General features: G+C 63.5%; 3 protein-coding genes across 3 annotated transcripts; all 3 read right to left on the bottom strand.

Moving 5' to 3' along the window:
- Positions 1 to 2,084: 2,084 nt before the first annotated feature.
- NR4A1 (nuclear receptor subfamily 4 group A member 1) lies at positions 2,085 to 4,742 on the bottom strand. Its single transcript, XM_027907864.1, has 6 exons — positions 3,925 to 4,742; positions 3,542 to 3,671; positions 3,284 to 3,435; positions 2,946 to 3,148; positions 2,686 to 2,864; positions 2,085 to 2,607 (listed from the first exon to the last, which is right to left on the bottom strand). The coding sequence occupies exons 1-6, from the start codon at positions 4,711 to 4,713 to the stop codon at positions 2,351 to 2,353; spliced, it is 1,710 nt and encodes a 569-aa protein (XP_027763665.1). The 5' UTR covers positions 4,714 to 4,742; the 3' UTR covers positions 2,085 to 2,350.
- A 5,225-nt stretch (positions 4,743 to 9,967) lies between these two features.
- On the bottom strand, positions 9,968 to 12,228 carry GRASP (general receptor for phosphoinositides 1 associated scaffold protein). The gene is made up of 8 exons (XM_027907857.1): positions 12,065 to 12,228; positions 11,680 to 11,734; positions 11,190 to 11,292; positions 11,013 to 11,106; positions 10,872 to 10,938; positions 10,730 to 10,796; positions 10,483 to 10,643; positions 9,968 to 10,446 (listed from the first exon to the last, which is right to left on the bottom strand). The coding sequence occupies exons 1-8, from the start codon at positions 12,133 to 12,135 to the stop codon at positions 10,180 to 10,182; spliced, it is 885 nt and encodes a 294-aa protein (XP_027763658.1). The 5' UTR covers positions 12,136 to 12,228; the 3' UTR covers positions 9,968 to 10,179.
- Positions 12,229 to 18,123: 5,895 nt separating this feature from the next.
- ACVR1B (activin A receptor type 1B) lies at positions 18,124 to 24,434 on the bottom strand. The gene is made up of 8 exons (XM_027907852.1): positions 24,160 to 24,434; positions 23,236 to 23,484; positions 21,939 to 22,169; positions 21,221 to 21,388; positions 20,521 to 20,677; positions 19,942 to 20,066; positions 19,247 to 19,377; positions 18,124 to 18,693 (listed from the first exon to the last, which is right to left on the bottom strand). Exons 1-8 carry the CDS (start codon positions 24,332 to 24,334, stop codon positions 18,568 to 18,570), a joined length of 1,362 nt encoding a protein of 453 aa, XP_027763653.1. The 5' UTR covers positions 24,335 to 24,434; the 3' UTR covers positions 18,124 to 18,567.
- Between the last annotated feature and the right edge of the window lie 2,102 nt (positions 24,435 to 26,536).

Here is a 26,536-nt window from a genome sequence, read left to right as displayed (position 1 = left end):
CGTGAAACATCTCCGGGGCGGAATCGTCGTTCCCGTTCTGCCGATCCCCCCCTTTCCAGCTTGGTTCGTTCCAAAAGCGCCACAGAGCTGCGCCCGCTGCGGTGCAGAGCGGCTCAGCAGCTCCACAGCGCCCCCTGTGCTGGAGGCCCCCGCAGCGGGACTGCAGCGGGGCGGGGCGTCCGGTGACCCCTGACCCCCCGTGACCCCCGCGGGGACAAGCGGACAACGGGGGGACGTGTGTGGGGACAGGGTCCACAGGGGCACGGGGGACAATAACACAGGGACAGCAGGGACACCAGGACATAGGGAAAGCAGGGGAACACAGGGACAGATGGACACAAGGGACAGTGTGACACAGGGATAGGGGGACACAGGGCATAGGGGATGCTGGGAACAGGGATGTGGGGACATGAGAGATATGGGGACAGGATGGATGGATGGACTGATGGATGGACATGAGAGACACGGGGAATGAGGATACGGATATTTGGGGCACTGGTTGCCCACTGCCACGGGACACGTGCCCAGGTGCAGGTGGCAGGAGGTCTGTGGCCATGGCATGTTCCCAGGCACACGCTGTGGCAAACGTGCCCTGGGGCCACCGGTGTGGCCAGAACTGGCCATGGGGCTATTTTTACCTGGCTTTACTGGCACCGTCCCCATCCTTCCTGCAGCAGCCCCTGCCAAGGCACAGGGGACAAGGTGGGCAGAGGTCAGTCCTGAGCTGTGGGGAGGGGACGGGGAGCTTTGGCACGGCCACTCCTGCAGCCAGAGCAGAGCTGAGCTGTGCCGTGATGTGTGCCCCCCATGCCCCATGTGTGGGGCTCTCCTGTCCCCAACCCAACCCCTGTGGCCCTGCTGTGCGTCAGCACTGTCCCCTCTGCAGGGGTGGGGTGGGGGGGGGACAGAGGGACCCTTGTGAGTCACTGTGGGGCCCCCCCAGCCCCGCTCTCAATGTGGCCCTTGTTCCACACCGGCCCCGTTAATGTTTGCTCCGGGGCCAGGCTGTGCCCAGCAGGAGGAAGGTGACAAGCTGGGGGGACACAGCAGCCCCACATGTCCCCCCGCCATGCCCGGGGACCCCCGCCCTGTCCCCAGCCCCTGGGATGGGGACCCAAACGCCATCACTGCCCTGCCGGGACCGGCCCTGCCGACGGCCACGTCCCCGGGGACACGAGGGGGGGGGACACGGACACGCCTGGCGGTTATTTTGGGGACGATAAATCAGGCGGGCGACAGGTGTGGGGCCGTGGCAGCCGCCGCCGCGGGGTGAGTGACGGTTCAAGGGCAGCGGCGTGGGCAACGTGCGGCTCCGGCACCGCGGCTGTCCCGGCTCCGGAGCCCCGGCTGTGCCCAGCTCCAGGATCCCGGCTGTTTCCAGCCCCTCTGCCCCGGCTGTCCCCTGCCCTGTCATCTCTGCCGGCCCAGGGCTGTCCCCAGCTGCAGGATCCCAGGGCTGTCCCCTGCCCTGTCATCCCAGCTGTCCCTGGCTCCAAACTCCCAGCTGTCCCAGCTCCAGCGTTCCTGTTTCTCCCCAGCTCCAGCACCCCAGCTGCTCCCAGCCCTGCCATCCCCGCTGTCCCCAGCTCCAGTGTCCTGGCTTTCTCCAGCTCCAAGGTTCTGTTTTTCTCCAGTTCAGTATCCTGGCTGTCCCCCTGCCCGGCTGTCCCCACCCCGGCATTCCTGGCTGTCCCCAGCCCTGTCACTCTGTCCCCCCCCTCCTGAGTCCCCGAAATATTCACCAGAGCCAACATTTCCGGGGGACACGCGGGACAAAAGGTCCCTCTCAGAGCTCTCAGTGTACGTACAAGTTTATATACAGAAAATGGCCAAAAAGGGGGAAAACCCAGAAAAATATATATAAAGGGGAGGGGGCCGAGGCTGGGGGGCCAGAGCCCGCCCTGCCCATGCCCCCTGCTCTGTACAGGACCCGGCGGGCGCTATTTACATCGGGGGTGTTTTTACAGGGGGAGGGGGCACCGCGCCGGCGATGCCCCCGGGGGGGTGACGGCACCGTGGCACCGTGAAGGCACATGGGGGACCCCCGAGGGTGTCCCCAGGGGGACTCAGGCATCTGAGGGGGGACCCAGGCATCTGAGGGGGGACCCAGACATCCCGGGAGCAATCGGGGAAGGGGTCCCAGGCATTCTGGAGTGATCCAGGGACGGTCCCAAAGCATCCTGGGGGTGATCCAGGGGTTACACGGGGGATGTCCCGGGCACCCCACGGGTGACCCAGCGGTGCCCAGGGGGGTCCCAGACATCCCTGCACTGAACCAGGGCTGCTCGTGGTGGGGTCCCAGATGTCCCCGGGGGGGGCCAGGGGCTGGTGGCAGCCGCCCTCCAGGGGCTCAGAAGGGCAGCGTATCCATGAAGATCTTGTCGACGATGGGCGGCGGCGGCACCAGGTCCTCCAGCTTGAGGTAGAAGATGCGCTGGAGGCCCTGGGTGCAGAGGCTGCGCAGCTCCGGCAGCTTCCCCAGGAGCTTGGAGAGGCAGCCGGGCCGCCCCGGCTCGGCCCCCGCCGCTGCCACGTGGTCCTTGAGGCAGCTCACGATGCGGTTCTGCAGCTCCTCCACCCGCTTGGGTTCCTTCAGCCCGTGCCGGTCTGGGGGGCACAGGGGGTGTGAGGTCGAGGTGGGGATGGGGACAGCAATGGGGCTGGGAGCGGGCAGGGGGGTCTCACCTGTGATGATGACGAGGGCGGCGAGGCAGGAGAAGGAGGGGACGTCGACGCTCATGCGGTGCAGGCTCTGGGAGAACTCCAGGATGGCGTCGATCCACTCCCCGAAGCCGCGCACGCACTGCTGCCGGTGCAGCACCACCCCGTTGCAGAAGATGAGTTTCCCTTCCTCTGGCTTCGAGCTGCCGGTGCAAAACTGGGTGTCACCCCCATGGCACACCCCGGGCTCCCCCCACCCCGCCCTGTGCCGCCCTGGGGCTCACCGGTACGCCAGGCGCAGGATGAAGAGCTCCAAGAAGGCCGACTCCAGCAGCAGGTCCTGGTCCTCCTTGGGCAGCTCGGTGAACCCCTGGATCTTCTCGGCCCACTTGCGGATGACGTCCATGGAGCCGGTGAGCAGGTCATAGAACTGCTGCACGTCCACCGAGTCCTCCTTCTCGAACGCGCACGGCGCCGACTCCTGGAACTGGCATGGGAATGGGGTCAGGGGCTGGGATGGGGGTGGGTCTGAATTCAGCATGGGGACAGGTCAGGAACTGGGCTGGATGGGTTAGGATCTGTCCCCAGCCCCGGCAGGGCCCCAGGGTGGCACCGGCCTTACCTTGGAATAGTCGAGCTTGGTGGCACTGGGGATGGAGTCGATGTGTGCCCGCACCAGGGAGGTCATGAGGCTCACGGGGGATGCATCTGGTGGCTGTTTGGGCTTGGAGGGGAGACGGCCCCGCCGCCCCTTCAGGCTGTCGGTCCGGACCACTGCGGAGAGGGACACGCCATGAGGGTGTCTGTTGTCAGCGCAGGCTGTGGAGCAGGAATCCCCCACTCCTGCTGGGACCCCCCGCCCGGGACGGGACCCCTGTACCTTCTTTGACCATGCCGACGGCCAGGCACTTCTGGAAGCGGCAGAACTGGCAGCGGTTCCTGCGCCGCTTGTCCACGGGACAATCCTTGTTGGCCAGGCAGATGTACTTGGCGTTCTTCTGCACCGTGCGCTGCGGGCGGGGAAGGAGCGGCCGAGCTCAGCCCGGGGCGCCGAGCTCCTAACAAAAGCCCTTCTGTCCTCCCCTGCCTCCCGCTCCAGCCCCGGCATCCGGCTCCGTGTCCGTGGGGAGGGCTCGGGGCCGCGCTCCCTGCCCTGCCCCTCCCCGGGGTACCCCGCGGCATCCTCCCGCTGCCGCAAAGCATTGTGGGAGCATCCCGGCGGGGCGGGGCGGGGCGGGGAGGGGTACGGGGGTCCCCCCTCACCTTGAAGAAGCCCTTGCAGCCCTCGCAGGTGCGGACGCCGTAGTGCTGGCAGGACGCGTTGTCCCCGCACACGGCGCAGCGACCCTCGCCCGCCCCGGGGCTGCGCACCTTGGTGGGCGCCAGCGCAGGCCCCTCCAGCAGCGGCGAGGTGGGGGCCAGGGGCAGCCCCGCGAAGCCCCCGGGGGGGCCCTGGGTCGGGGGGAAGGCGTCCGTGTCCAGCAGCCGAGGGTCCACGCGGGGCGAGGGGCCCGGCTGCCCCTTCAGGGTCCCGGGAGACCCGGCGGGGCTGGGGGCCGGGGGGCCGAAGGCGAAGAAGGGGGGCTGCGACCCCCCGCCCTTGGCCGGCTCAGCCCAGGGCTGCCCGCCCTCGTAGTTTGGCAGCGGCGAGAAGGCCCCGAAGGAGCCGTCCCAGCCCGGGGCCTGCTGGAAGCCCGGCGTGGCGGGCGAGGGGACGGAGCAGGGGCTCCCGTAGCAGTCCGAGCCGCTGGAGGAGAGGGTCTCGTCCGGCTGCCCCCCGAAGGCACTGGGATAGCAGCCGTACACCTGGAAGTCCTCCAGCTTGAAGGCGGTGGCGGTGGCGGCGCTGGACTGGCCGCCGGCAGGCAGCTGGTACAGGAAGGCGTCGAATTCGCCGGCGTAGCCCTCCATGAAGGTGCTGAAGCTGGGCAGGGCGGGGGCGGCCGCCAGGTCAGCTCCGGCCACTTCCATGGGGAAGCGGCCGCCCTCGGGGCTGAGCAGCTCGGCCGGGCAGCGCTCGCAGGGGCCGTACTGGGCCTGGATGCAGGGCATCTCTGTGGGGAGAGAGGGGCGTCAGCGGGGACCCCACCATCACCCCGGGCAGAGCGTGGGGATGGGGGGAGAACCGTTGGAGCTTCCCCAGGATCCCCCCCAGGCCAGAACCGGGCCCCTGGAGCCGCTGGCTGTCCGGTGGCCCCCACCCCTGTCCCCGGGAAAGGTCACGGCACAGCCAATGGGCGCAAAGGACATTCCCCAAAACGTTGGCTTAGCAAAGTTCCCAAAAGGGAAGGAGGGAGGAACGTGGCCAGCGGGTCCCCAAGCCCCAGGGCTGGCCAGGGGAAGCCAGAGCTGGGGCTGAACCAGATTTTGAGGATCCTGCTTCCCTCGCAAGCCATTCTGGGGCCTTGTGGTAAGAGTGGTGCAGGCAGAGGCCCCGGGTGCGGGGGGAGAGGAGCCCACCCTCTGTCCCCGCAGCCCCCGGTGCTGCACGTGGATCCGGCACCGTGTGAGACAACCGGAGCCCTGCGTCCAGCTGAAAGCCAAGCCAGGAGTGACCCCGATGGCAAGACGATAATGTAATTCATCTCCCAGACCTTTAAAGGTCACGCTGCGCTGGCCCCCGGCCGGAGCCCCGGCACGGCCCCGCTGCCAGAGCTCCCGCCGGCCCCCGGCTTCCCCCGGCCAAATCTGGGCAGCTCTCGCCGGCGCCCAGAAAGCCGATACCCGCCGGGAGCCAGGTTTAAAAATACCCAGTGTGGGTCCAGCCCTGGCACCCACGGTGTGGCACAGGCCCCACTCCCGGTGTCCCAGTGGGGTTTGTGCCCGTCCAGCTGGGCTCAGAGGGTGAGTTCAGTGGAGACGGTGACCCCCCCTGAATGCACACGAGGGGACCTGAGGCCACGCTGGGGACACGACCCCTGGGGACACTGGTTCTTTGCCTTGCCTGCATGCAAATCCTGGCAGATGCAAAGCCCCGACCCTTCCCGTGGCCCTGCTTATTCGAACAATTTTCCCCTTTCCCGCGTGCTGGTGGCGTTTGGGGTCCCCTCTGCCATGACCTCCCCAGGGACCGGGCACAGATTCCTGCAGCAGCCCCCGCGCTGCCCACGGCCGGGCACTAATTGCAGATTCCTCATTTGGGAGTGCAGGCAGTTGCCCGTGCCCAGCCCGGAGGCTGCTGCCTGCACGGGCGGGTGGCAGCCGCTGGCACCGAGCCCCGGGAGGGCGAGAGCAGCCGGTGGCACCGGGGGCGGGTAACGCTGCCCACAGCCCTGCCGGCACCTGCTGCCCAGCCTCGCCGGAGCGGCCGCTGCCAGGTCTGCGTGGGCAGCGGGGGGTTTGCCTGCAGGGGGCTTGCCTGAACATCCCCAACCGCGCTGCCAGGTCCTGATGCTGCCTGCACATCCCTGCTTGCACTGCCAGGTCCCTGGTGCTGCCCACATGCTGTTCCTGCCCGGTCCTGCCCACTCTGCTCTGGGATCCCAGGGTGATGTCCGGTACGGGGTGATTGTGCCCCCCGCAGCCCCCAGAGCCGCGGGTCTCCTGGCTGCAGCTGGACCCGGTTTTGGGTGCCGGGATGAGGAATCCAATCCGGTACCCCATAGCCCAAGAAACTCCTCCAGACCCTCTTCACAAAGGAGCGGTGTCAGGCTCTTCCCGGGACCCCCAGGACCGGGACCCCTCTCTCTGCCGGTTCCCGCCGGGTGCGCATCCCCCTAGCTGCTCCCGGTGCCGCCGGGACTCCGGATCCAGTTCTCCCAGTGCCACGCGAAACGCCCGACTCGGCTCCCCCCCGGTGCCACCGGATACCCCCGAGGGTCAGCCCCGCGCGGAGCACACCGCCCGGTCCCTTCCACCGGGATCCCCGACACTCCCCGGTGGCACCGGGAGTTCCTTCCGCTGTGTCCTTCGGACACGCGACCTCCGGTTCCCCCCGGTGCTACTCGACCCCATGCACCTTGCAGGACGTCCCATGCCCTGAGTCCCCGGTGCCACGGGGGATGCCCGACCCGGATCCCTCCGGTGCCGCCCGGGACGCTCGACCCGGATCCCCCCGGTGCCACCTGGGACACCCGGTCCTCCTCATCCCGATGCCACCGGGACACCCGACCCCGTGCACCTCTCGGTGCGCTCACCCTCGCCCCCGCTGCCCGCGGGACCCCCCGCCCACGGTGCCCCCCGCCCGGTGCCCGCATCCCGGTGCCGCCCGTACCCGGGTGCCGGCGCGGCGGCGCTCCGGTCCCCGCTCCTGCCGCCGCCCCTCCGCGGGCTCCGCCGGGCTCCGGCCCCGCCACTACTTTCTCTTAAGCGCTCGGTGACGCGCGGGGCGGTGCGGGGCCGGTGACGCACGGGGGGGGCGGCCCCGGCGGGGGCGCGGCCGTGACGCACGCGGGGTTCCATTGACGCACCCGCGGCCCCGGCTAAAAATACCCCCGCGGCCCCGGCTAAAAATAGCGCGGGCGCCCCTCGCCCTCCCCCCCCCACACACATCCCCCCTCCGGGGCTCCCGGGGCCGCCGGCGGGGGGAGGGAGGCCCCGGTGTCGGGGGTATCCCCGGTGCCCCCAGCGCCGGTGCCCTTTCGGTGTCCCCGGGGCTGACATCCCCGGTGTCTCCATCCCCGGTGCCCCCTCGGTGCCGGTATTTCCGGTGTCCCCTCGTTGCTGGTACCCCGGTGCCCCCGTCCCCGGAACCCCTTCGGTTCCGGTATCTCCGGCACCGTTCTCCCCGGTGCTCCCCGGTGCCACTCCCCCGTGCTCTCCCGTACCCCCGGTGCCGTTATGCCCGGTGCCCATCTGAGCCGGTATCTCCGGTGCTCAGCGGCGCCGGTACCCCCGGTCTCCTCCCGCTCGGTGCCCGGGTGCGGGGAGGGTGACGCGGGGTCCCGCCCCCGCCCGGTCCCCGCGGGGAGCCCCTGGCCGGGCCGATGGAAAGAGCGGCGGCTGCTGGCGAGCGCCGGCGCCGGGAACAGCGCCCGCGGGCTGGAAAGATGAGCTCAGCCCGTGCGGGGCCGGGCCGGGCCCACGGGAGGACGAGGGGTGGGCGGAAGGGACCCAGTAACCCCAATACCCTCGGTACCGCCCCGGTATCTCCCTACCCGGTACCCTCCGGTACCGCGCCGGTACCCCCCGAGCCCTCCGGTACCAGCCCCCTTCCCGTACCCTCCGGTATCCCCCTCGCGGCAGCCCCGTTAGTGAGGGGTTGGCAGAACCCGGGCTTGGCAGCCCCGTTAGTGCCCCCCGTTAGTGCCCCCCGCAGCGGCAGAGCTCCTGCCGGGACCCTCCTTGGTTTCAGGGGACCCCCCGGCCCCGCCAGGAGCTGCGAGGGGCAGAGCCAAGCACCGGAGGGGCCCGGGGGGGCGCACCGGGGTAGCGGAGATGGCTGCTCGGGGCCGGGAGCCGTCGCTGCCCGTTACCTCGTCCCGGCCCCGGGCCCCGCTGTCTCCCGCCCCCGACGGGGCTCCGTGACATCACACCTGCCCGCTGACGTCACACCTGCCCGCTGACGCCTCGGGGATCCCGCGGCACCAGCGGGGCCTCCCCCGCGGGGATCCCCTGGGCCCGGGGGGACCCACCGGGGTCCCCGAACCCAGGGAGCTGCACAGCCGGTACCGGGACTGCAGCCGGTGCCAACCCTGGGCCACGGCCAGGAGTCCCCGGGACGGGGTCAGGCCGGGGGACACCGGGCTGTCGGGGGTCCCAAAGCCACGGGGGGCACGGGGAGTGGCGGCTGCAGCCCCCCGCACCCCTCGCTCAGCAGCGGCGTTGCCGGAGGCAGGAGGCTGACATCGGCAGCCCCCGCACGCGGGATTAGCTGTACCCCGGGAGAGGCCGCGGGGACCGGGATGGCTCCGGGGAAGGAAACCCGAGCCAAGCCACCCTGGCAAGGCCACGGAGCTGCAGGGGAGGACCCCGGCTCACACCAACCCTGGGGTGCCGGCTCCATCCCGACACCCAGCTGGGGACAAAAGGGACGCTGCGGCCACCAGCCAGCCCTTTCTGAGCCCCAGGGTGGGGGTCGGGGCTCGCAGGGTGCCCTTGGCGGGGCAGTGATTACTGGGTGCCCAGGGCTGGCACTGGCTCCCTGCCCTGGGCCTATATTTGTCGGTAATGACAGGCTGCTCCGGGGCGTTCCCGGTCCGTACCCCGCGGCCTCAGCCCCCCGTGCCTGCCCGGCTCAGCTCAGCCGGTGCCACGCGTGACCCTGGTGTCCCACTGCCACCTGCCCATTCCTGGGCACACGCAGCCCCAGGTCCGGGCTATAAAAAGCTCGGCGTGGGGTGGCAGCTGCGGCGGGGGGTCCCGTGATGGCCGTGACAGGGACGGGGTGCTCCAGCCCTGGCACTGAGTGGGAGAACGCCGTGAGCCGGGGCTGCCGGAGCCAGACCATAAATGTCCAAGAACGGAGCCGTCCTGGAACAGGGACAAGGCAGGAGAGTGGCGGGGAGCCAGCTGGGCCCCCCACCCCACGGCACACACGGCACCCACGTGCACCTGCGGCCTTGGGGGTCTCACCCCCCCCAGATCTCCAGCAGATCCCCCCTGGGATCCTGGGGGTTGGGCCTGAGCCACAGGACACTCGAGGAGCTCAGAACTGGGGCTCCCCGGGGCTCCCCACACACACAGTGACCCAGCCAGAGGGGAAACTGAGGCACAGAGGGTTGGGGGCTCTCAGTGCTCCCCGGAGAGCTCGGGAATCCTGGGGCAGGGGAATCCCCTGCGAAGGAATCCTTGTGCAGGGCAGGCCCTGTGCGCTCGCAAGGAGGGGTTCTGTGTCCCCCAGTTCCTCTGGCTGCTGCTTCAGTGGGATGGGGGGACACTGAGGCAGGGACTGGGGGGACCCCAGTGCCCGTCCCGCGTGGGCACCCCGTCCCCCTCAGGCGGAAGGGCTCGGGGTGGGACCTGCTTCCCGCCAGCTGCCGGAGGAAACGGGGCAGGAAGGGCCTGGCCGGGGCCCTGCAGCGCCGGGGGCTGCGGCGGGTAGGGGGACACAGAGGGTCCTTGGGAACCCACGCAGGTCCAAGGTTGCCAGCCTGGAGCTCGATGGCAAAGGGGGCAGAGCAAGGACTGAGGGGGGGCTGCAGCCTGGTGGGCTCCCCTGCGGGACACAGCCCCCCCAAGCCAGCCCACCCCACTCCCCACGGGGCTCTGTGCCCCCCCAGTCACAGTCACAGGTCGCTGCAAAAAGTCTCTGTATTGGCGAGCGCTGGCGCGGTACAACAGCCCCGGGGGGGAGGGGGGCAGAGCCCCCACAGCCCCCCAAACGTGGGGGACGCAGGGCCCCCCCAGTGGGGGCAATTCTATTCCTGAGAGCAGCAACGGCATTGTGAGCCGCTTCAGGAGCGTCCCCATGTCCGTTCCTCAGTGTCACGTCTGTCCCTCGCTGTCAGGACCCCCACGGCCCGGGGGGTCCGAACCAGGACCCCTGGGGCCAACCCAAACCTCCTTCCCCCGGCTACGGGGGGAAGAATCCCCTCAGAATAAATAAATAAATAGTCCTGGGGGTTGGGGACCCCCCGGCTAGAGGTGACTCTCCTCCTCCTCCAGCGCCCGGTTCAGTCCCGGGATGAACTTGAGCAGCCGCCGGCGGAAGCTGCTGTGTCGGCCCTTGCGGGGGGCGGCCGCCCCCTCCATGGGGTCCCCGGCCCGGGCCCAAAGCCGCCCGGCGGCCCCCACGCCCCCCGCACACTTGAGGCTGGCGCTGCGGGCCAGGACGGGCCGGGGGCGCGGCGGGGGGGGCGCGGGACCCCCACTGTCCCCATCCTTGTCCTTGTGCCCATCCTTGTCCTTGTGCCCATCCTTGTCCTTGTGCCCATCCTTGTCCCCGTCCAGCGAGTCGGCGGAGGCGAAGACGCAGGTCTGGTACAGGGAGTCGTCGCTGCCGCTGGCGCGGGGGGAGCCCCCCGGCAGCCCCCCCTCCCCCTGCAGGCACCAGCGGATGGACTCCAGCGTGTCGTAGATGCTGGGATCCTTGGCCACCACACCTGACGGGGGACACACACGGGAGGGGCGTCAGGGGGGCCAAGGGGGTACCCCAAAGCCCCCGCCCCCCACCCCAACCCCTACTCACCCCGCACCAGCCGCTGCTCCTGCACCATCAGCGAGCGATACTCACCCCACTTCTCATAGAGCGTTTGCTGTGGGAAGGGTGTTGGGGGTGAGGACCCTGCAGGGGGGGATCCCCAAACCCCCCCCAAGGACCCCCCTCTCACCTTCAGGTACTGCAGCCGGGCTTCCAGCTCTGCCCTCCGGATGGACGTCCCATAGAGCGTGTCGAGCCTGTGGGGCAGCAGCCGTCAGTGGGGAGGGGGGCTGGGGCCCCCCAGGACCCCACTGCACCCCCCCCAGCTCACCGGAGCACGTTGCCCGAGCTCTTGATGATCTCCACGATCTCCCGGTGCCGGACGCCCTCCACGTTCAGCCCGTTCACCCCCGTGATCGTGTCCCCTAGAGCGGGGGGCGAGGGGGTGGGCTCAGGGCGGAGGGTCCCCACTGTCAGGGTCCCCCCGGCCCCCCCGGGGTGTGCTCACCAGCCTTGAGCCCCGCGGCCTCGGCTGGGCTCCCGCCGTGCACCCGGCACACGAAGGTGAACATCTCCACACTCTTCCTGTCCTGGTGGTGCAGCCCGTAGGTCTGGAATGGGGGGGGGGGCTGGTGAGGGACCCCCCTCTAAACCCTCTGGGTCCCCCAGAGCCCCAGTACCCCCAGCAGCAGCCACTGCAGTGTTTAATTGCCGCTGGGTGATGGGGGGCAGCCCCCCAGCCCTGGGGAGGGGGGTCTTGCCCCGATGGCTGAGCCCCAGCGGGGCCCCCCCCTGGGCTGCCCCTGCGGGCACGGTCGGGGGAGCTTCGGTAACACGGCGGTTCCATCACTGCTAAAAATAACCCCTGGCTCAGAGACAACTTAAAAATACCCTCGATGCAAAGCAAGGTGCGGGCTGGAAGGGTGGGGAGCGGGGCACGGCACGGCTGAGCATGGCACAGCTCAGCTCAGCTCAGCTCAGCTCAGCTCAGCACCCACCTGGATCTCGAAGCCGAAAGACTCCTCCGCCTTCTTCTCCAGGGTCACCACCCTCCTGGGGGACAGGGGGATCAGGGACAAGGCAGAGCCCCCTGGCAACCCCCAACCCACCTGCACAGGCCTTGGGCCCTTCTCAAAACACTGTTCTGGGGACCACAAGGACAGGACCCCCCCCTCCCCAGGATGGGACCCCCCAGTTGGCATGTCCAGCACCAGGAAGGGTCCCCACAGGGTTTGGGGACATCAGGGCCCTCCAGGGAGTGTGACCCCATCGCTGCTCTTGGGTTTCCCCATAAAATCTCCCCCATTTCCAGTCTTCCTGGGGTATCCAGAGTGGAACAGCATCCCAGGGACCCCAGGCCCACCCCTGTGCCCCCATCCCTACCTGTGCTCCTCTGGGGACTGGCTGGGGGACGCCCACCTGAACCCCGTGTCCTGCGGCAGAGGAAGAGCCATCAGTGGGGGACACCCCGGGGGACATTCCCCCCCCTCCCCCGTCACCCCTTCCAGGGACAGCCTAAACGGGGTGTCCCACCGAGGCAGCACCAAACCCCCGGGGAACGCCGTGCCAAGCCGGCACCGAACCAGCCCCCGGGAGCCCCCCCAGCCCCGTGGCCCCCCCGGGCTGGGTGGGCATAACGGGGCTTTGATCGGTGCTCAAAGGCACCCTCAGAGCTGCCCCGCGCTCGCCCCACGCTTTGACGTCAACCACGCCGCGCCCACCCCACGCCGCGCTCGGGGGGGGGGTGGGGGGTGGCCCAGCACAGAGGGGGCCCTGTTGTGGTCACAAAGTCGGGTTTTTTCATGCAAAATTCCCCCCCCTCCCGGCCCAGACAATGCCCCTGTTGTGGCGGGCGCGGAGGCGTGGGCGGGCGGAGGGGCCGGCCGGGCATAGCAGGACCCTCGCCGCGGGGCAGGAGGTGACAGGGCTGTCCCCAAATGCCCCTCCGCGGCCCGGTGTGAGTGGCCTCGACAGTGGCACGTGGAGCCTCTTGGTGGCACCGGCTCCCCTCCGCGCCGTGCCACGTGGGTGCCACCGGCCCCGCAGGTGTCACCGGATGGTGGCGGGGCTGTCCCCAAACGCATCCGGGGGGGCGTTTTAAGTGCAAATCCACCCGGATCGGGTGCTTCTGTCACAGGGAAAGTTGCCGCCCATCACTTCGGGTCCCACGTCACGGCAGTGACAGGATGGTGACGTGGGAGGTCCCAGACCCCTTGGGGACGTCTCCGGTGGTGGCCTTGGCCGGTGAGTGGGAGCCAGGCCACCGCGCGTGAGCCGGGCCGTGCCAGCGCGGCCGCCAGGCCACTTCTGCTCCGGATGTCGGCTCCGCTCTCGCTTCCCCACCACGCTCAGGAAGCGCCGCGGGGCCGGGGGGAGCGCCGGGGCGGTGACAGTCCCAGCGCCACCGCAAGAGGCTTTTCCAGGGGCGTGGGGGCAGAGGGCCCCGTGTCCAACCAAACCTGAGTGGGGTACCCTGTGCCCTGTCCCCCCATCCTCTCCAAAGCAGAGCCGGGGGACCCTGTGCCCCGTCCCCCCTGCCCTCCCCGCGCAGCAGAGCCCAGGGGGGCTGTGGGGACAAGCCTGCCCCGATGACAGGGCCACGTACACCGGGGTGGGGGCCTGGCCCTGCGCCCCCAAAACTGCAAGGTAGGGCATGGGGAGGGAACAGGACAGGACGAGGGGCCTGGGAGGCCGCTGTGGAACAGGGAAGATACCGGAGAGTATCGTGGGGAGGGACCTGGACAGGACGTGGGGCTTGGGGAGGACACTGGGGTGGGGGCACAGGGACAATACCGGGGCAGGACGTGGGGAGGATCCGGGACAGGATGTGACGCCTTGGGGGACAACACTGGAGCGGGCTGGGGACACTGGGAAGATGCTGGAGCACGACGGGTCCGGGGTGAGGAGATGCTGGGGCAAGGCAAGAAGCTGGGGGCGGTCACCGGGGCAGGACCGGGACACCGGGGCGGGACGGGGACACGGAGCAAAGCTTTGGGGGCTGCCAGGGAAGAACGGGGGGGACTTCGGGGCAGGACAAGAGCCCAGGAGAAGACGCCGGAGCCGCCCCCCCGGAGCAGCGACCTCGAGGGACGGGGACACCGCGCACCCCCTGCTCCCCCTCCCCTCCCCGGCCCGTTCCCGCACCGGCCCCGGTGCACAAGCGGGGGGCACCGGGATGGTTCCCCCTCCGCCCTACCTTGCGCACGCGGGGCAGGGTCCCGCCGGCCGCCGCCAGCGCCCGGTACAGCTCGGCGGGGCCGGGGCTCTCCGGGGCCGCCGCCGCCGCCACCGCATCGTCCTTCGGCCGGAGCCGCCGCCGCCGCCGCCGCAGGGTCATGGCCGGGCCGGGCCGCCCCGAGCGCCGCTATATGGGCCCTGCGGGCGGGGACAGCGCGGGACGCGCCCGTTTTCGGGGTAAAACACGCCCCTTGGTGGCTCCGATAAGCCGCGCCTTGGCGAGGGAAGCCCGGCCCCCTGCCCGGTGTCGCCCCCGCCCCGGGTCCTGCGAGGGGACCATGTGGAGGGTCCGGAGGGTCCAGCTTGGGGTCCTGGGCAGGGACCCCCTTGGGGTCCAGCGTGGGGGTCCAGGGGGGATGTCCTGCGTGGGGTCCTGCTCAGGGACCCCCGTGGGGTTCAGCGTGGTGATCTGGGGGTGCTGCTGTGGGACAGCAGGGAGAAGGGGTTGGTGGGGACCTGGGGGTGTAGGGTGGGACATTGCCGGGGATGTCACAGGTGGCACCGTGGGATGCCGAGGAGGGGTCGCAGGGATTACCTGGGGGATGATTTTGGGGAGAAACCGGTGGGTTTCCGGGCGCAGCAGCCACGCCGGGCTCTGCCGCCCCCCTGACAGCTGCCACCGCGTCCCCCCCAGGCCACCACCCGCCGCCAAAGCCGCATTTGGGATTTAACGGGAGGCAGGAGCTGGAGCAGGGACACGGAGGAGAGAACAATTCCCGGAGGCAGCCGCGGTGTCTGGTGCGGACACGTCGCTCCGGCCGCCCCTCGCTGCGCCGCGCCGGGAGGCAGCGGGAATTTTCCAGCTGGAGTTGAGAGCTTTGCCCAAATGTTTGTTTAAAATTCGCCAAAAAAAATGAAGATCGTAACAATCCCGCTGGCGTTCCACCCAAACCTCCCGCCCACAGCCCGGCCTGGGGTTACCAGGAGGCAAGTTTTCTCCTGGAATGGAGCTGCTCCGGGTTGGAAGTGCCGGGGGAAGGATGGGATTGAGCCCACCACCCCATCCTGAGGCACCAACCCCCCGGGAATGAAGAGGAACATCCATCCCATCCTGTTCCCGAAATCTGGTAATGATTTGGCCCCTTGGCTGAAGCCATCCCAGACTGTTTCCCCATCCCATTTCCTAGAGGAGTAAAGACAAATTTTGCTTAAAAAATTCCCCAAATGCTCTCATCCCACCCCTGCCTCTGTTTCCAGGACGGGGCTGGATTTTCCCAGGGACCACAGCAGGAGCTGCAGACAAAGCTGGGAACGAGGAGGGACGAGCCCAGATGGCGACTCCCCCTCCCCACCATGTCTGAGCCCGGGGGGACCCCAGGCCCCGGCGGATTTTCCCCTTGATCCGCTCACAACAGGCTCGTTTGCAGGAGGCTCTAATTAGGGAGAATTAGTGGGGGCATTTTGCGCAGCACCGGTTGCCCTTGGAGCAAACAGGATTTCACAGGGACATGGGGCAGTTTGCTCTGGGGTTTATCCCTCCTGGAAGTGGGTCTGTGTGGAGGCACAGGGATGCTCCAGGGGGATGCCCACTGTACCCCCCCATGCCCCCTCCTGCTCTGTGCCTGTCCCCAGAGAGAGAATCCTGGATTCAGCTGCTCAACCCTGTGTGGGCCAGAAATCCCACCTGCTGGAAGCTGAATCTCCACCAAAAATGGGAATATTCAACATTAAAATGTCTTGACCAGGATTCCCAGAGATCATTTCACCTGAGGGGGACAAGCTCACCCTCCCCCAGCCCCTTCTCTGGGGGCCTGAGATCTGCCCTGTGCTCTTCCCAGCCCTTCCAGTGAACTGAGAGACTCCAACACCTCACGTGAATAAAACAAACTTTTAATAATGTACAGCAGAAATCGACAGCCTGGTTTTATATTAAACAAAAGATTTCCTATCTTACACCGTATGTACATTTGCATACTGAAGAGGTAAAGTGGCTAAGTGGCTATTTTCTTACAGTCCTTTGCTAAGAAAATGTACAAAACCAAACAAATCAAAGGGGCAGAGAAGTACCAAGAGTTCTGTCCTGCAGCCGCGTACCGCTGATGGACCCCCCTCCTCGTCCTGCACCGGGCTCCCCTCGGGGACTGCCTGGAATGCTTTTTTTTCCCCAGAGCTGCTGCAAGGCCTGGAGCCAGGCAGCGATTCCTATGTGCTCCCAAGTCGGCTCGGCGAGCACTGGCACCCCCGGGCACGGGTTTGCATGAAAAGTGCTGTGTAAATGCTACATGGTCAGCGCTCCCGCCGCGGATCCCGCTTGGTTTTCCCCATCTCTCTCTCTCTCTCTCTTTCTCTCTCTCTCTCTCCCCAGCGAGGCTTTTCCCAGGGTGCTGCTCACAGGGACGCCGCCCTTCCCTCGTCCCCGCTGCCTCAGCCAGGCTGACCCGCGTGCCGGGCGCTGTTTGGTTTGGCGCTGAGGCAGGTGCATGTGTGGCTACAGTTGGAGGAGGGGGGAGAGTCAGTGCAAGTTCCGGAGCGTCCCCGGGAATGGGGGAAAATCTCCCACAAGGGATGGGAGACCCAACGGAGAGCCCGCAGTACCTACCAGTGGGGGACCTCCCTTCCTGCCCCAGCTCCCAGGGCATCCCCCTGGAGAGCCCCCAGCGCTGGGCAGTGCCCGCCACCCCCGGGGCTTCCAAACGCAGGTTCGGGGGAGAAACGGAGACCGGTGGGAACCTCTGGCTGGGACTGGAGCCAGGATAAACCGGGATGGGATGGGGAGCTGCACCCCGATCCCGCGGCAGGGCAGCGCTGCTCCAAACCCCTCGGGGGATGCGAAAGGGCTCCTAAACACGATGCAAAAACCACACTCCTCACTTTACACAAGGTCACAGACAGACAGGGGAGTCGGGGGGACACACGGACAGGGACACAGACAGCAAGAACAGAGGGACTGAAAGAAAGATTTAACCCCGGCGGCCGGAGCAGAGATGAAACCTCACCTTAGAGAGCAGGAGCAAGGTCGGAGTAGAAACAGTTCCAGTGTAAATCGAGCTGTGCATTTGGTTTTTTTTCATTTTTTTTTTTTTCTTTTTTGCAGTGATTTCTTTACAAACCAACAGGTCAAGAGGTAATAACTAGAGATTGTTTTTCTTCTCTTAGAAAGAATTAACAATATTCAAAAAAGTTAAAATCCAGACCCTCCCAGAAAATAATAATAATAATAATAATAACAACAATAACAATAATAAAAAAAAATAATAATCAAAACCACTCCAGTTAAAAGTTATGGCTTCAGAGTTCTCTACCGCAGACACTGACCTGACCCCCACACCACGACTGCCAAAATCAGCACGGCAGCCTCAGCCCTCACTTCCATGTTCACTCTTCCTCACCCGGATTCAACGCTGAATGAAAAGAAAATCCATGCAGGCCCCCCCCAAACCCACACTTAAGACACGGCCACTTCCACATCAGGAGATAATTATACACCTAGATTAAAAAGATGGACGTTGATTTCCCAACTCACACTCGCTGTCAGATCCTGCCTGGTGCCTTCGGGGGGTGCAGAGCACCCCCAGCGCTCGGCATCCTGCAGATCAGATCCCCAGAATTCTGCCTGGATGGTGGAACCTGGGAACTGTGTTCCCAGGAGAACTGCCTCCCGCTTTCCCTGCGGGGCGCAGTGCCTGCTCCACCTCTGACACGCCTCAGCTCCCCCCTACCGAGAATTACAAACCCCAGGGGCTCAAGACAAAAAAAAACAAAAACAAAAAACAAAAACCACCTGGATTCCAGGAGTGATTCTCAGTTCCTTATTCGTTTTGTCTTAAAAAAAGGGACAAGGGTGGCAGTGAGGTGACCTGGCGGGACGCGGCGCCCACCAAGGGGAGCCGAGGATCCGCTCTGCAGCAGCCTGTCCAAGCTCCACAACGCTCACAAACTCAGCACGGAGAGCACCAGCAACAGCTCACAAACGGGACACTCGAGATTTGCACATGCACAGGAAGCACGGACAGAGATGAGCCACCCACGGGGCAGACACCGCACGGCTACGGAGGAGATGACCAGGCACAGGGACACGCGCACCTCGCGCATGCAGACACCGGCGCCCCGACGGCCGCCGGGGCGCTCAGCTGGACTTCTTCAAGCTTAAGAAAAAGGAGGACGGGGGGGGAAAAACGGTTTCGTGAAGCTGATCAACTGTTCCGGCTCAGCCTCTCGGAAAGGGAGCACCATTTGTTTTTTTTTTTTTTTTTTTTTCCTTTCTCTCTGCATCAACGTGCCAGTCCCTGGAGAAAAAAAAAGTCCTCAGAGCACGGCAAGAAAAACCTTCCCTTTCCCTTCCCACTCCCGGCACCGGGCACCCCGGCCTGGCTCCCAGTCTGCCAAGGGGTACCCAGGGCACGCTGAACTTTACAGGGATTTCCTGTTACGGGAAGAAAGAGTTACTGATCATGGCTGAGATCCCTCGGGTGAAGTCCCTCTCGAGTCTCCACGCTCTCGGGAGGTGATCACAAAAGGTTTCGGATTGTTTCATACCCAAGCAGGGAAGAGAGCGGTTCCGTAGGCTCCGTCCCCCCCGCCTCGCAGCCTGCAGGTCCCGCTGTCTGGTTGTAGCAGTAGGTTGGGCTGAAACACGAGGTAGGCCTCCATCACACGTCTACTCTAGCACGGCAGCTCCTGTGCAGTTTCTTCCTGCTGAGGCTCAGAGCCTAAATTTTCACATCTTCCTGGACACTGAGCTGGGAGAGGGTTTTCTTGATGCGGAGGGCGGTGAGCCGGGCGGCTCCGTTGGCGTACCAGCACTCCCGCATCATCTTGCCCATCACCCGCAGTGCCTGGGCGAGAAACAAGGAGGGATATCAGTGCTCTGCTCTGCCCCCGGCCCCGTGTGGCTCTGCCAGGCTGCTGCTCTGCCTGGGCACTGAGACACCCTCCACGCCCCCCCAAAATCAGAGCTCAGCTCACAGCACTCACTCTTCACTCACCTCGTGGTGGGAGAATCATGGAATGGTTTGGGTTGGGAGGGACCTTAAAGATCATCCTGTCCCACCCCCTGTCCTGGGCAAGAACATCTTCCACAAGCCCAGGTTGCTCCAAACCCCATCCAATCAGGCCTTGGACACTCCCAGGGATGGGGCATCCACAGCTTCTCTGGGCAAACTGTGCCAGGGCCTCCCCACCCTCACAGAATTCCTTCCCAATATCCCATCTAACTCCACAGTGTAAAGCCATTCCCCCTTGTCCTGGCACTCCAGGCCTCTGTAAACAGTCTCTCTCCATCCTTCCTGCAGGCTCCCTTCAGGTTCTGGGAGGCCACAATTTGGTCACCCCAAAGCCTTCTCTTGGTCAGGCTGAACAATCCCAGTGAGGAATGAAATCCAACCTCACCTCGTAGCTCTGCCACCAGTTGGGGATGTTCGGCCGTAATTTCTGATCACACACGACCTTCCGCATCTCCTCGATGGAAGGATCAGAGGGCACAAGGTCGTAGTAGGGCAGCTGATACTCCTCATGGATACCTGGAAGGCAGAACAGGGGGGAAATGCAGTTCCTGGAGAAGGGATCACGGCCACAGCGCTCACTGAAGGCAGGCGGGTTTGGGCTCCGTGACTCACTGCCGAGATGCGTCAACATTTTTGCGCTTATTTAGAACAGGAATGGAGAATCTGGGATTTGGGTTTACAAGAAAAACTCGGGGAAATAAAATGCAGCTGCCCAAACTGGAACAGAGTCAGCGGGCTGGGATCAACACCTCCCAGCACAGAGCCAGGGCCACCAGATCTCAGTGGCAAGTGGGGCTGTCACACGTGGGACGGTGCTGCAGCCGCACGTGCCAAGACATCCACGTCCTTAAAAATCCATCCAGAGGAACACCAGACACCAGTGGGAGCATCAAGCCCCACGTCCCCACACTTGCCAGGCTAAGCAGCGGTCGTGGGTCACTTCTGTTCCTCCCCCAGTGGCAGCACACAGGGACACGTCCTCCCGCAGCCCTGCTCTCCCTCAAACCTCCCCAGCACCTCCCAGGGCTGGGAGACCCAGGAGCAAGCAGAGCCCCTGGCACAGGCACACAAAGGTGTTACCTCCTGCGTTGCACCTTCGGGCAATCTCCCAGTAGACCAAGCCCAAGGCGTAGATATCGGCACATTTGAATGAGTCAAAATGCTTCATGTTGATGGTTTCATCCAAGACTTCTGGGGCCATGTATCTGCAGACAGAAAGGAACACCATGGAACTCTCTGGAAGATGGCAACTGATCCGTTTTCTCACACAGCACTTCCCAGCAGACCAAACTCTGCTTGGCACAGCCACCATCGGATCAGAACTAGGCCCCGTGGTCTAACAGAGCAAAGAAAATAACTCCTAAGCAACAGCAAGCTGGGAAAAGAGGTAAAAACGTCCCCAAAACACATCAGGCTCCCAAGGGCAGGGTGGCCAAGCCTGCTGCCAGGTACTACACAAGCTCCCTGGTGCTGGGTGTAGGTGGCTGGCCCACCCCTCTCAGACTGAAGGTACTGACGTCCCTTCGGCATCAACCTGGACACAAAGCTGTCCCTGCGAGGCACTGGGCAAGGCTGAACACAGAGAATTCCCCCCAGTGCTCGACCAGCAGCTCAGGCACTTCCAGTCTCACTCTGATGCCTCTGAATGTGTTTTCCTACCGTTTGGTGCCGACCCTCTGATTCGGCGCGATATCAATCGTGTCCGTGACCGAGTCGTGCCGGACAGCCAGGCCGAGGTCAGCAATGGCACAAGTGCCGTTCTTCTTCACCAAGATGTTCTTGGATTTCAGGTCTCTGTGAGCAATCCCAGGCTTCCCTATGGGAGCAAACGAAAAAGCAGCGAGGGTCAAACCGGGGGAATCCGTCTGTCGAACTGGTGCGGAGGCAGCACCGGATTTCAGGGCGTTAAACCCGGTGTTGCAACACATTTTCCTGTTTGGATCCGTGAGGAACCGGCCAGGGCTGCGCTGGGAAAAGGCTCCCGCGGCGTTTCGGAGGCGCCACTGCTGATGCAGTGGCATCCAGAGGCCTCAAGAGGGACGTGAACTCCACGTCCCAGCCCAGGCGCGGCCGTGCCGACGTCAGGAGTTTGTGCTGGTGCTGCTGCCTGCGCTCACATCCCACCCAGGCAGCGCCAATTTTAGGACGGGATGTGAAAACGGTGATATAACTGCCGGGAGCAAGCGCCGGGATAACCCACTTCCCAGCCAAAGCAGCCGTTCTATTTCTGGTCAGTAAGGACCAGATGAAGCCGGGCTGACTCAGAGGCTCAGGCAGGGTTTGCTGTGCAGCAGCACATCAGCCCCCCTGAGCAGCTCTGCTTCATTCTGCCCTCGAGGATCCCCAGCCGGGCTCTTACCCTGAGTGCCCACGATCTCCATGTGCAGGTGGGCCAGCCCGCTGGCAGCAGACAGGGCGAGCTTGATCATGCCCTCGATGGTCACCGTGTAGCGGTTCAGGTAGTCGAAGAGGGAGCCGTGCTCGTGGTAGTCGGAGACGAGCCACAGCTGAGTCCACGTCCCGTTATCTGCAGCAGCAAAGAGAGGGGGCTCAGGCAGATCCCACACATCCTGGAGCAGCCCCCACCCTTGTGGGACAGAGCAGAGCTGCTGGATAAGGCTGCACTCAAGAGCCAGCCCGGGGCAAGTCAGGGATCAAACATGGCTCCTGTCAGACAGAATGTGGCCAGCAGGACCAGGGCAGTGACTGTCCCCTTGTGCTGGGTTCTGGTGAGGCCACACCTCCAATCCTGGGGTCAGCTTTGGGCTCCTCGCTCCCAAGAGAGACACTGAGGGGCTGGAGCGTGTCCAGAGATGGGAATGGAGGTGGGGAAGGGGCTGGAGAACAAGGAGGCTCAGGGGGGACCTTCTCGCTCTCCACAACTCCCTGACAGCAGGGTGGGGGTCGGGCTCTGCTCCCAGGGAACAAGGGACAGGCCAAGAGGAAAAGGCCCCAAGCTGTGCCAGAGGACATTTAGGTTGGATATTAGGGAACATTCCCTCATGGAAAGGGTGATCAGGCACTGAACAGGTGGCACCTTGTGAAGCCTCTGCTCCCAGGCCCGAGGCACCCCTCACCTTTGTTGTCCGCAGCGATAAACCCCAGGATGTTCTCGTGCCGCAGCATCACGGTCTGATAGATCTCCGCTTCCCTGAACCAGGAGCGCTCCTCACGGGAGGAGAAGATCTTCACAGCCACGTCACCCCCTCGCCACCTGCCCCGCCACACCTCCCCGAAGCGGCCTTTGCCGATGATCTCCTGCAGGACAATCGTCCGCGCCACGGTCCGCTGGACAAACAGCGGCAGACCTGGGGGCGAGGGATGGGCAGGAATGAATCCCCGTGGCAGCAGCAGAGCCTCCTGAGACCCCAGAGGCTGAAGAGCACCCCCAAACCCAGCAGGCTCTATGTCTGACAATAACCAGCAAGGCCAAAAGCAGGGAACGGTGGTGGCTCCTTGCGTGGGCTGTGCCACTGCTCAGGCAGCATCTGCATTTCGCTTTGAAGCAGCGGAGCAGCCAGGGAACTCCTGCTCCACGGCACATCAAAGGGATTTCAGCCTCAGTATGCAAAGAATGGAACTCATTTAAGTCAGACTCTGCTAAAAAGGAGAAATCCCCCTGAATTTCTCTTAAGAAAGGAGTCCCAGCGTTGCAGCTGTTGCTTCTGGAGAGCATGGAGCTCACCTGCCCACAGCGTGCAGGGAAGAGATCCCAAATATTTTATACAGAGCAGCAGAAGGTTTATTCCCTGGTCAAGTATCAGGTTGTGACATTCTCTGCCTCTGTGGGTTTTCCTACAGTTTCCATCTGCTGCAAAATGCCTTTCCTTCTTTAATCCAAGTGCTTTCCTAGTTCAAAGCCACAACTAAAGGATGACCTCCCATCTATTCTGGGGATTCCTTTGAAGTGCTACAGAAGCGAACACTGCACATCATCCACCTGGGAGGACCCCAAGGATTCTCTGGGACGAAATGGGCTGTGCAGATCTACTATCTGCACACTGGTAAACGTTCACCTGCTCGTGTCTTTCCCACTTTCCTGCCAGCTTTGATGCAGGTGACACGCTGCATCCTCCTCTGAAAGCCAGCAATGCCACAGGTTAGCAGTTAACTGCTGTTTCCAACCCAAATCCAGTTGCAAGGCTAAACTGGGAACAGACGCAGCCGCCTCAGGTATCCTCTTGCAGTTAAGGAGTTGAGCTATTGCCCTCACCTCAACACTGACACAGGGTGACCACAGCACTGAATTTAACCCCCACTCCAGGTTCCTCATGACAGACACCCTGAACACCCCTGTGCAAAGCTGCGTCAACCACAAGCCCGAAGAGACAACTCCCAAGTCCTCCTCGCTCACTCCCCGCCATCTCTCCGTACCTGAGCCCGAGCCGGAGGTGGAGAGATCGTAGACCAGATCTTGCAAGGTCTTATCCTTGGAAAGGCACATTTCACAGGAGGGGTCCTCCATGTCGAGCCGCTGGCGGTTGTGGTAGACTCGCTGGTGGTGATGGAACACAAAGACCACGATGATCATGACGACAAAGACGAGGAACACGGGCCCGGCGATCACTGCCACCAGCTCCACGGGACCCCAGCTCGACGGGGGCTCGTTGTCCTTCAGGTGCCCTTGGGAGGAGAGGGAGGAAAAGAACAGACGCTTTGAGGGAATTATCACTCCACTGAGGGCTTCCTTCTGGTGTTTTAATTATTCTCTGGGAGCCTGGACAATTTTAGCTCACTGTTCCAGGATGGCAGAGGACGCATCGAGTAACAGCGTTAACACGGGGCGGATGGAGTCACCAGGCAGGTAAAATGCAGGTGGAACCCCCAAAAGAAAATGGGCCTGCAATTGTGGGAGCAGGGATTATGGGTAGCCTGTTCTGGGCTGAACCTTCCAGAACAATCTGCAGTTCACCTCCCACTTGAACTCAAGCAGCCAGTCAGGGCTCACTGCTCCTCCGCTGCCCTTTGCCCTGTAACAGCTAATGAACTTGCACCTGAAGACAACAATTAAATTTTTGTCATTTTGAGCCCAAATAAGACCTCCTTGGAGTCCTGGAAAGGAAGCAACTCCAGCTCAGGGCAGGTTGTGCCCGGGGAACAGGCACATTCCCTTTTTAATTTGAAGCAGTTTGTTATTTCCACTTTACAGATGAAGGAAACAAACCCAGCGCTCAAGCTCACGCATCAGCCGACAGGAACAAGCGAAAACAGGGCCGAGAGCTCCGAATTCCCAATCCCAAACAGACAGCTCCTCTCCTCCCCACTTCAAACACGTGATTTATCCCGCTCTCCACTCACCGCTGGGAACCATTAAATCAATTTTGTTGCAAAAATCGGAGTAGCAGCAGTGAGTGTTCCGCAGATCCTCTGAACTCAGGCAGTAGAAGGGCTTCCCGGCAGGAATCAGCTTTGCCTCGGGAATGCAGGTCCGAACGTGGTGTTTGACCCCGTCCAGGTTGAAGACCGAGACCATGCAGGCGCCGTCCGTCTCGCAGGTGGAGTTGGCTTGTTTGCAGTCGGAGCACAGACATGTCAGAGCTGAAACCAAAACGAGACCAAGCCCTGAAAACCCACCGGGAGCGAAAGCGCGAACGGGAGGAAACCTTCTTCAAAGTCCCCGTTCTCAGCCTCTGGAAGAACCGGCTTCAAGCACAGCACAAGGCACGCTCAGGACCTCAGACCTGCAAGAACCCAATTTCAGCACCAAACCCAGCGTGGAGGCAGAGGAGCCCTTCCAGGAGGTGCCTGCCCCCGTCGCAACCACCGCCAGCCGTGCCTCGAGTCCCCCCTGCAAACCGGGCGAGATCCGACCCAGATCCACTCCCAGTCCAGCCTCGGACCAGGCTCAAACTGAACACAACAACTGCCCACGCTGAGGGATGCGATTCCTCCAGACTGGCTGTCCAGGCTCCAGGAGGAGCTGCCTGATCCGGGCTGGCGAGGGGCGGCCACCGCGGCTCCCGGGAGCAGCTGGCAGATGCCAAACCAAACCCAGCCCCGACCGACCGCACGAGCCGAGCGTGCTACACCCAGCTACATCAGCCACTTATTTAGCAACTGCCTTCCTGAGCCGAGACACTACCTAGGGTCAAATAAATTCCTGGCTTTTTGCCCGCTCTCCACGAAGATTATTCGGGTAAAAGAGAGAAGGAGAAACTCTCCGAGGCAGATTCCCACATTTTTTCCGCCTCCCAGCTGTCGTCGTGCTTTTCTCAAGCTGCCTGAAAAACTGTAAGCAAATCCCCAGGCCCTGCCATCCTTGGGAACAAAGAGGAATCCAACAATGTCAAGAAGAAGAAGAAGGGTGGGGCTTGTTTAGCAGCACGCCGGGGTTTTCTCCAGCTTTCATCAGCTCTCCCAGCCTCCCCGGAGGGAAGCTGAGACATGTCCTTACCCGCTGCAGAAATGGGCTTTTGGGGAGGGAGGGTTTCAAGAAGGGTTTTAAAAGATACCAGAGCCACAGCTGACTCTCCCCAGGCACGACAGAGCCACCCTCGACACTCGTGTTTGGGGCCACGTTACCTTCAGCTTAGCAAGAAACAAGCCGGTCCTGATTTACTCGGGGGTTCGTTGAGGAGGAAGACACCCATTAGCCCTCATCCCAGAGTCCTGGGTAAATCAATCAGGCTAATTGCATTACTATTCACTTAATTCTCCCTGGACGCTGCTGCTGGTTTTCCAGCTGTTGTTGTGAACTGTTCCAGACGAGCTCAATGCGGGTGCTGGGGAGTTCGGAACCAACTGCAGTGAAAAGCCTGTGACCAGCGACAGGACCTGAGGGAACGGCTGGAGCTGTGTCAGGAGAGGTTTAGGATGGATCCCAGGAAAAGGTGCTTCCCCCAGAGGGTGGCTGGGCACTGAACAGGCTCCCCAGGAGGCCCAAGGCTGCCAGAGCTCCAGGAGGGTTTGGATGATCCTCTGGAGCACGGGGTGGCATTTTGGGCAGGGCTGAGGGTTGGGCTGGATGGTCCTCGTGGGTCCCTTCCTACTCCAGACATTCCATGAGTCTACAAATCTATGGTTAAAACCCAGAAGGGCTGTTGAGTGAGACACCTTTATGAGCAAATGTCACTACCACAGGCCAAGGAAAAGGCACAGGGGACAGAAGATGGACAGGGACACCCTTCAGACTGAGCCATGGTGAGAGGGGTGCAGAGCACCCATGGATTCAGCAGATTCCATGACGAAGCTTAATCACAACAGGAAAAGACCCCTCCACTGCCGTTCACCTCAAAGAGCCCTGAGATCAGAGTTTCTCTGTGGCCAGCAGAGCACGGAGAAGACGCTTCTGAAAAATGCAAACACTTGGGGGAACAAAGGTTGGTGATAAAGGAGATTTTGTGAAAACCTGAGACGGCAAAGAGCAGCCAGGGCACATTCCTGCCTTCATGTCTTACTTAAAAGGAAATGGTGTTTTAAAGCATCTCCCTTATTACTTATCAAAACCTCGAGGTACAAATTAAAAACATTTAACCCACACACATTTCACCACGTAGGTTCTTTTCAGTCTGATTTAGATACAACAGCACTGAACTTTGTTCCTGTTAGACTCATTTCTGAGGTCTCAATCCCAAGATTTAGGCTGTGGCAGTTTTTTCGCTTCCAGAAGCTCCCAAGTAAACAAAGCGCTTCAATGCCCTAATAAAACTGGTTTTGTAAACGTCTGAGTGAAGTA

This window comes from Empidonax traillii, unplaced genomic scaffold (assembly GCF_003031625.1).
Source record: "Empidonax traillii isolate 1590-97213 ecotype Southwest subspecies unplaced genomic scaffold, ASM303162v1 scaffold1555:size184083, whole genome shotgun sequence".
Taxonomy (NCBI): Eukaryota; Metazoa; Chordata; class Aves; order Passeriformes; family Tyrannidae; genus Empidonax; species Empidonax traillii.
This window is presented reverse-complemented; position numbering and strand designations above follow the sequence as displayed.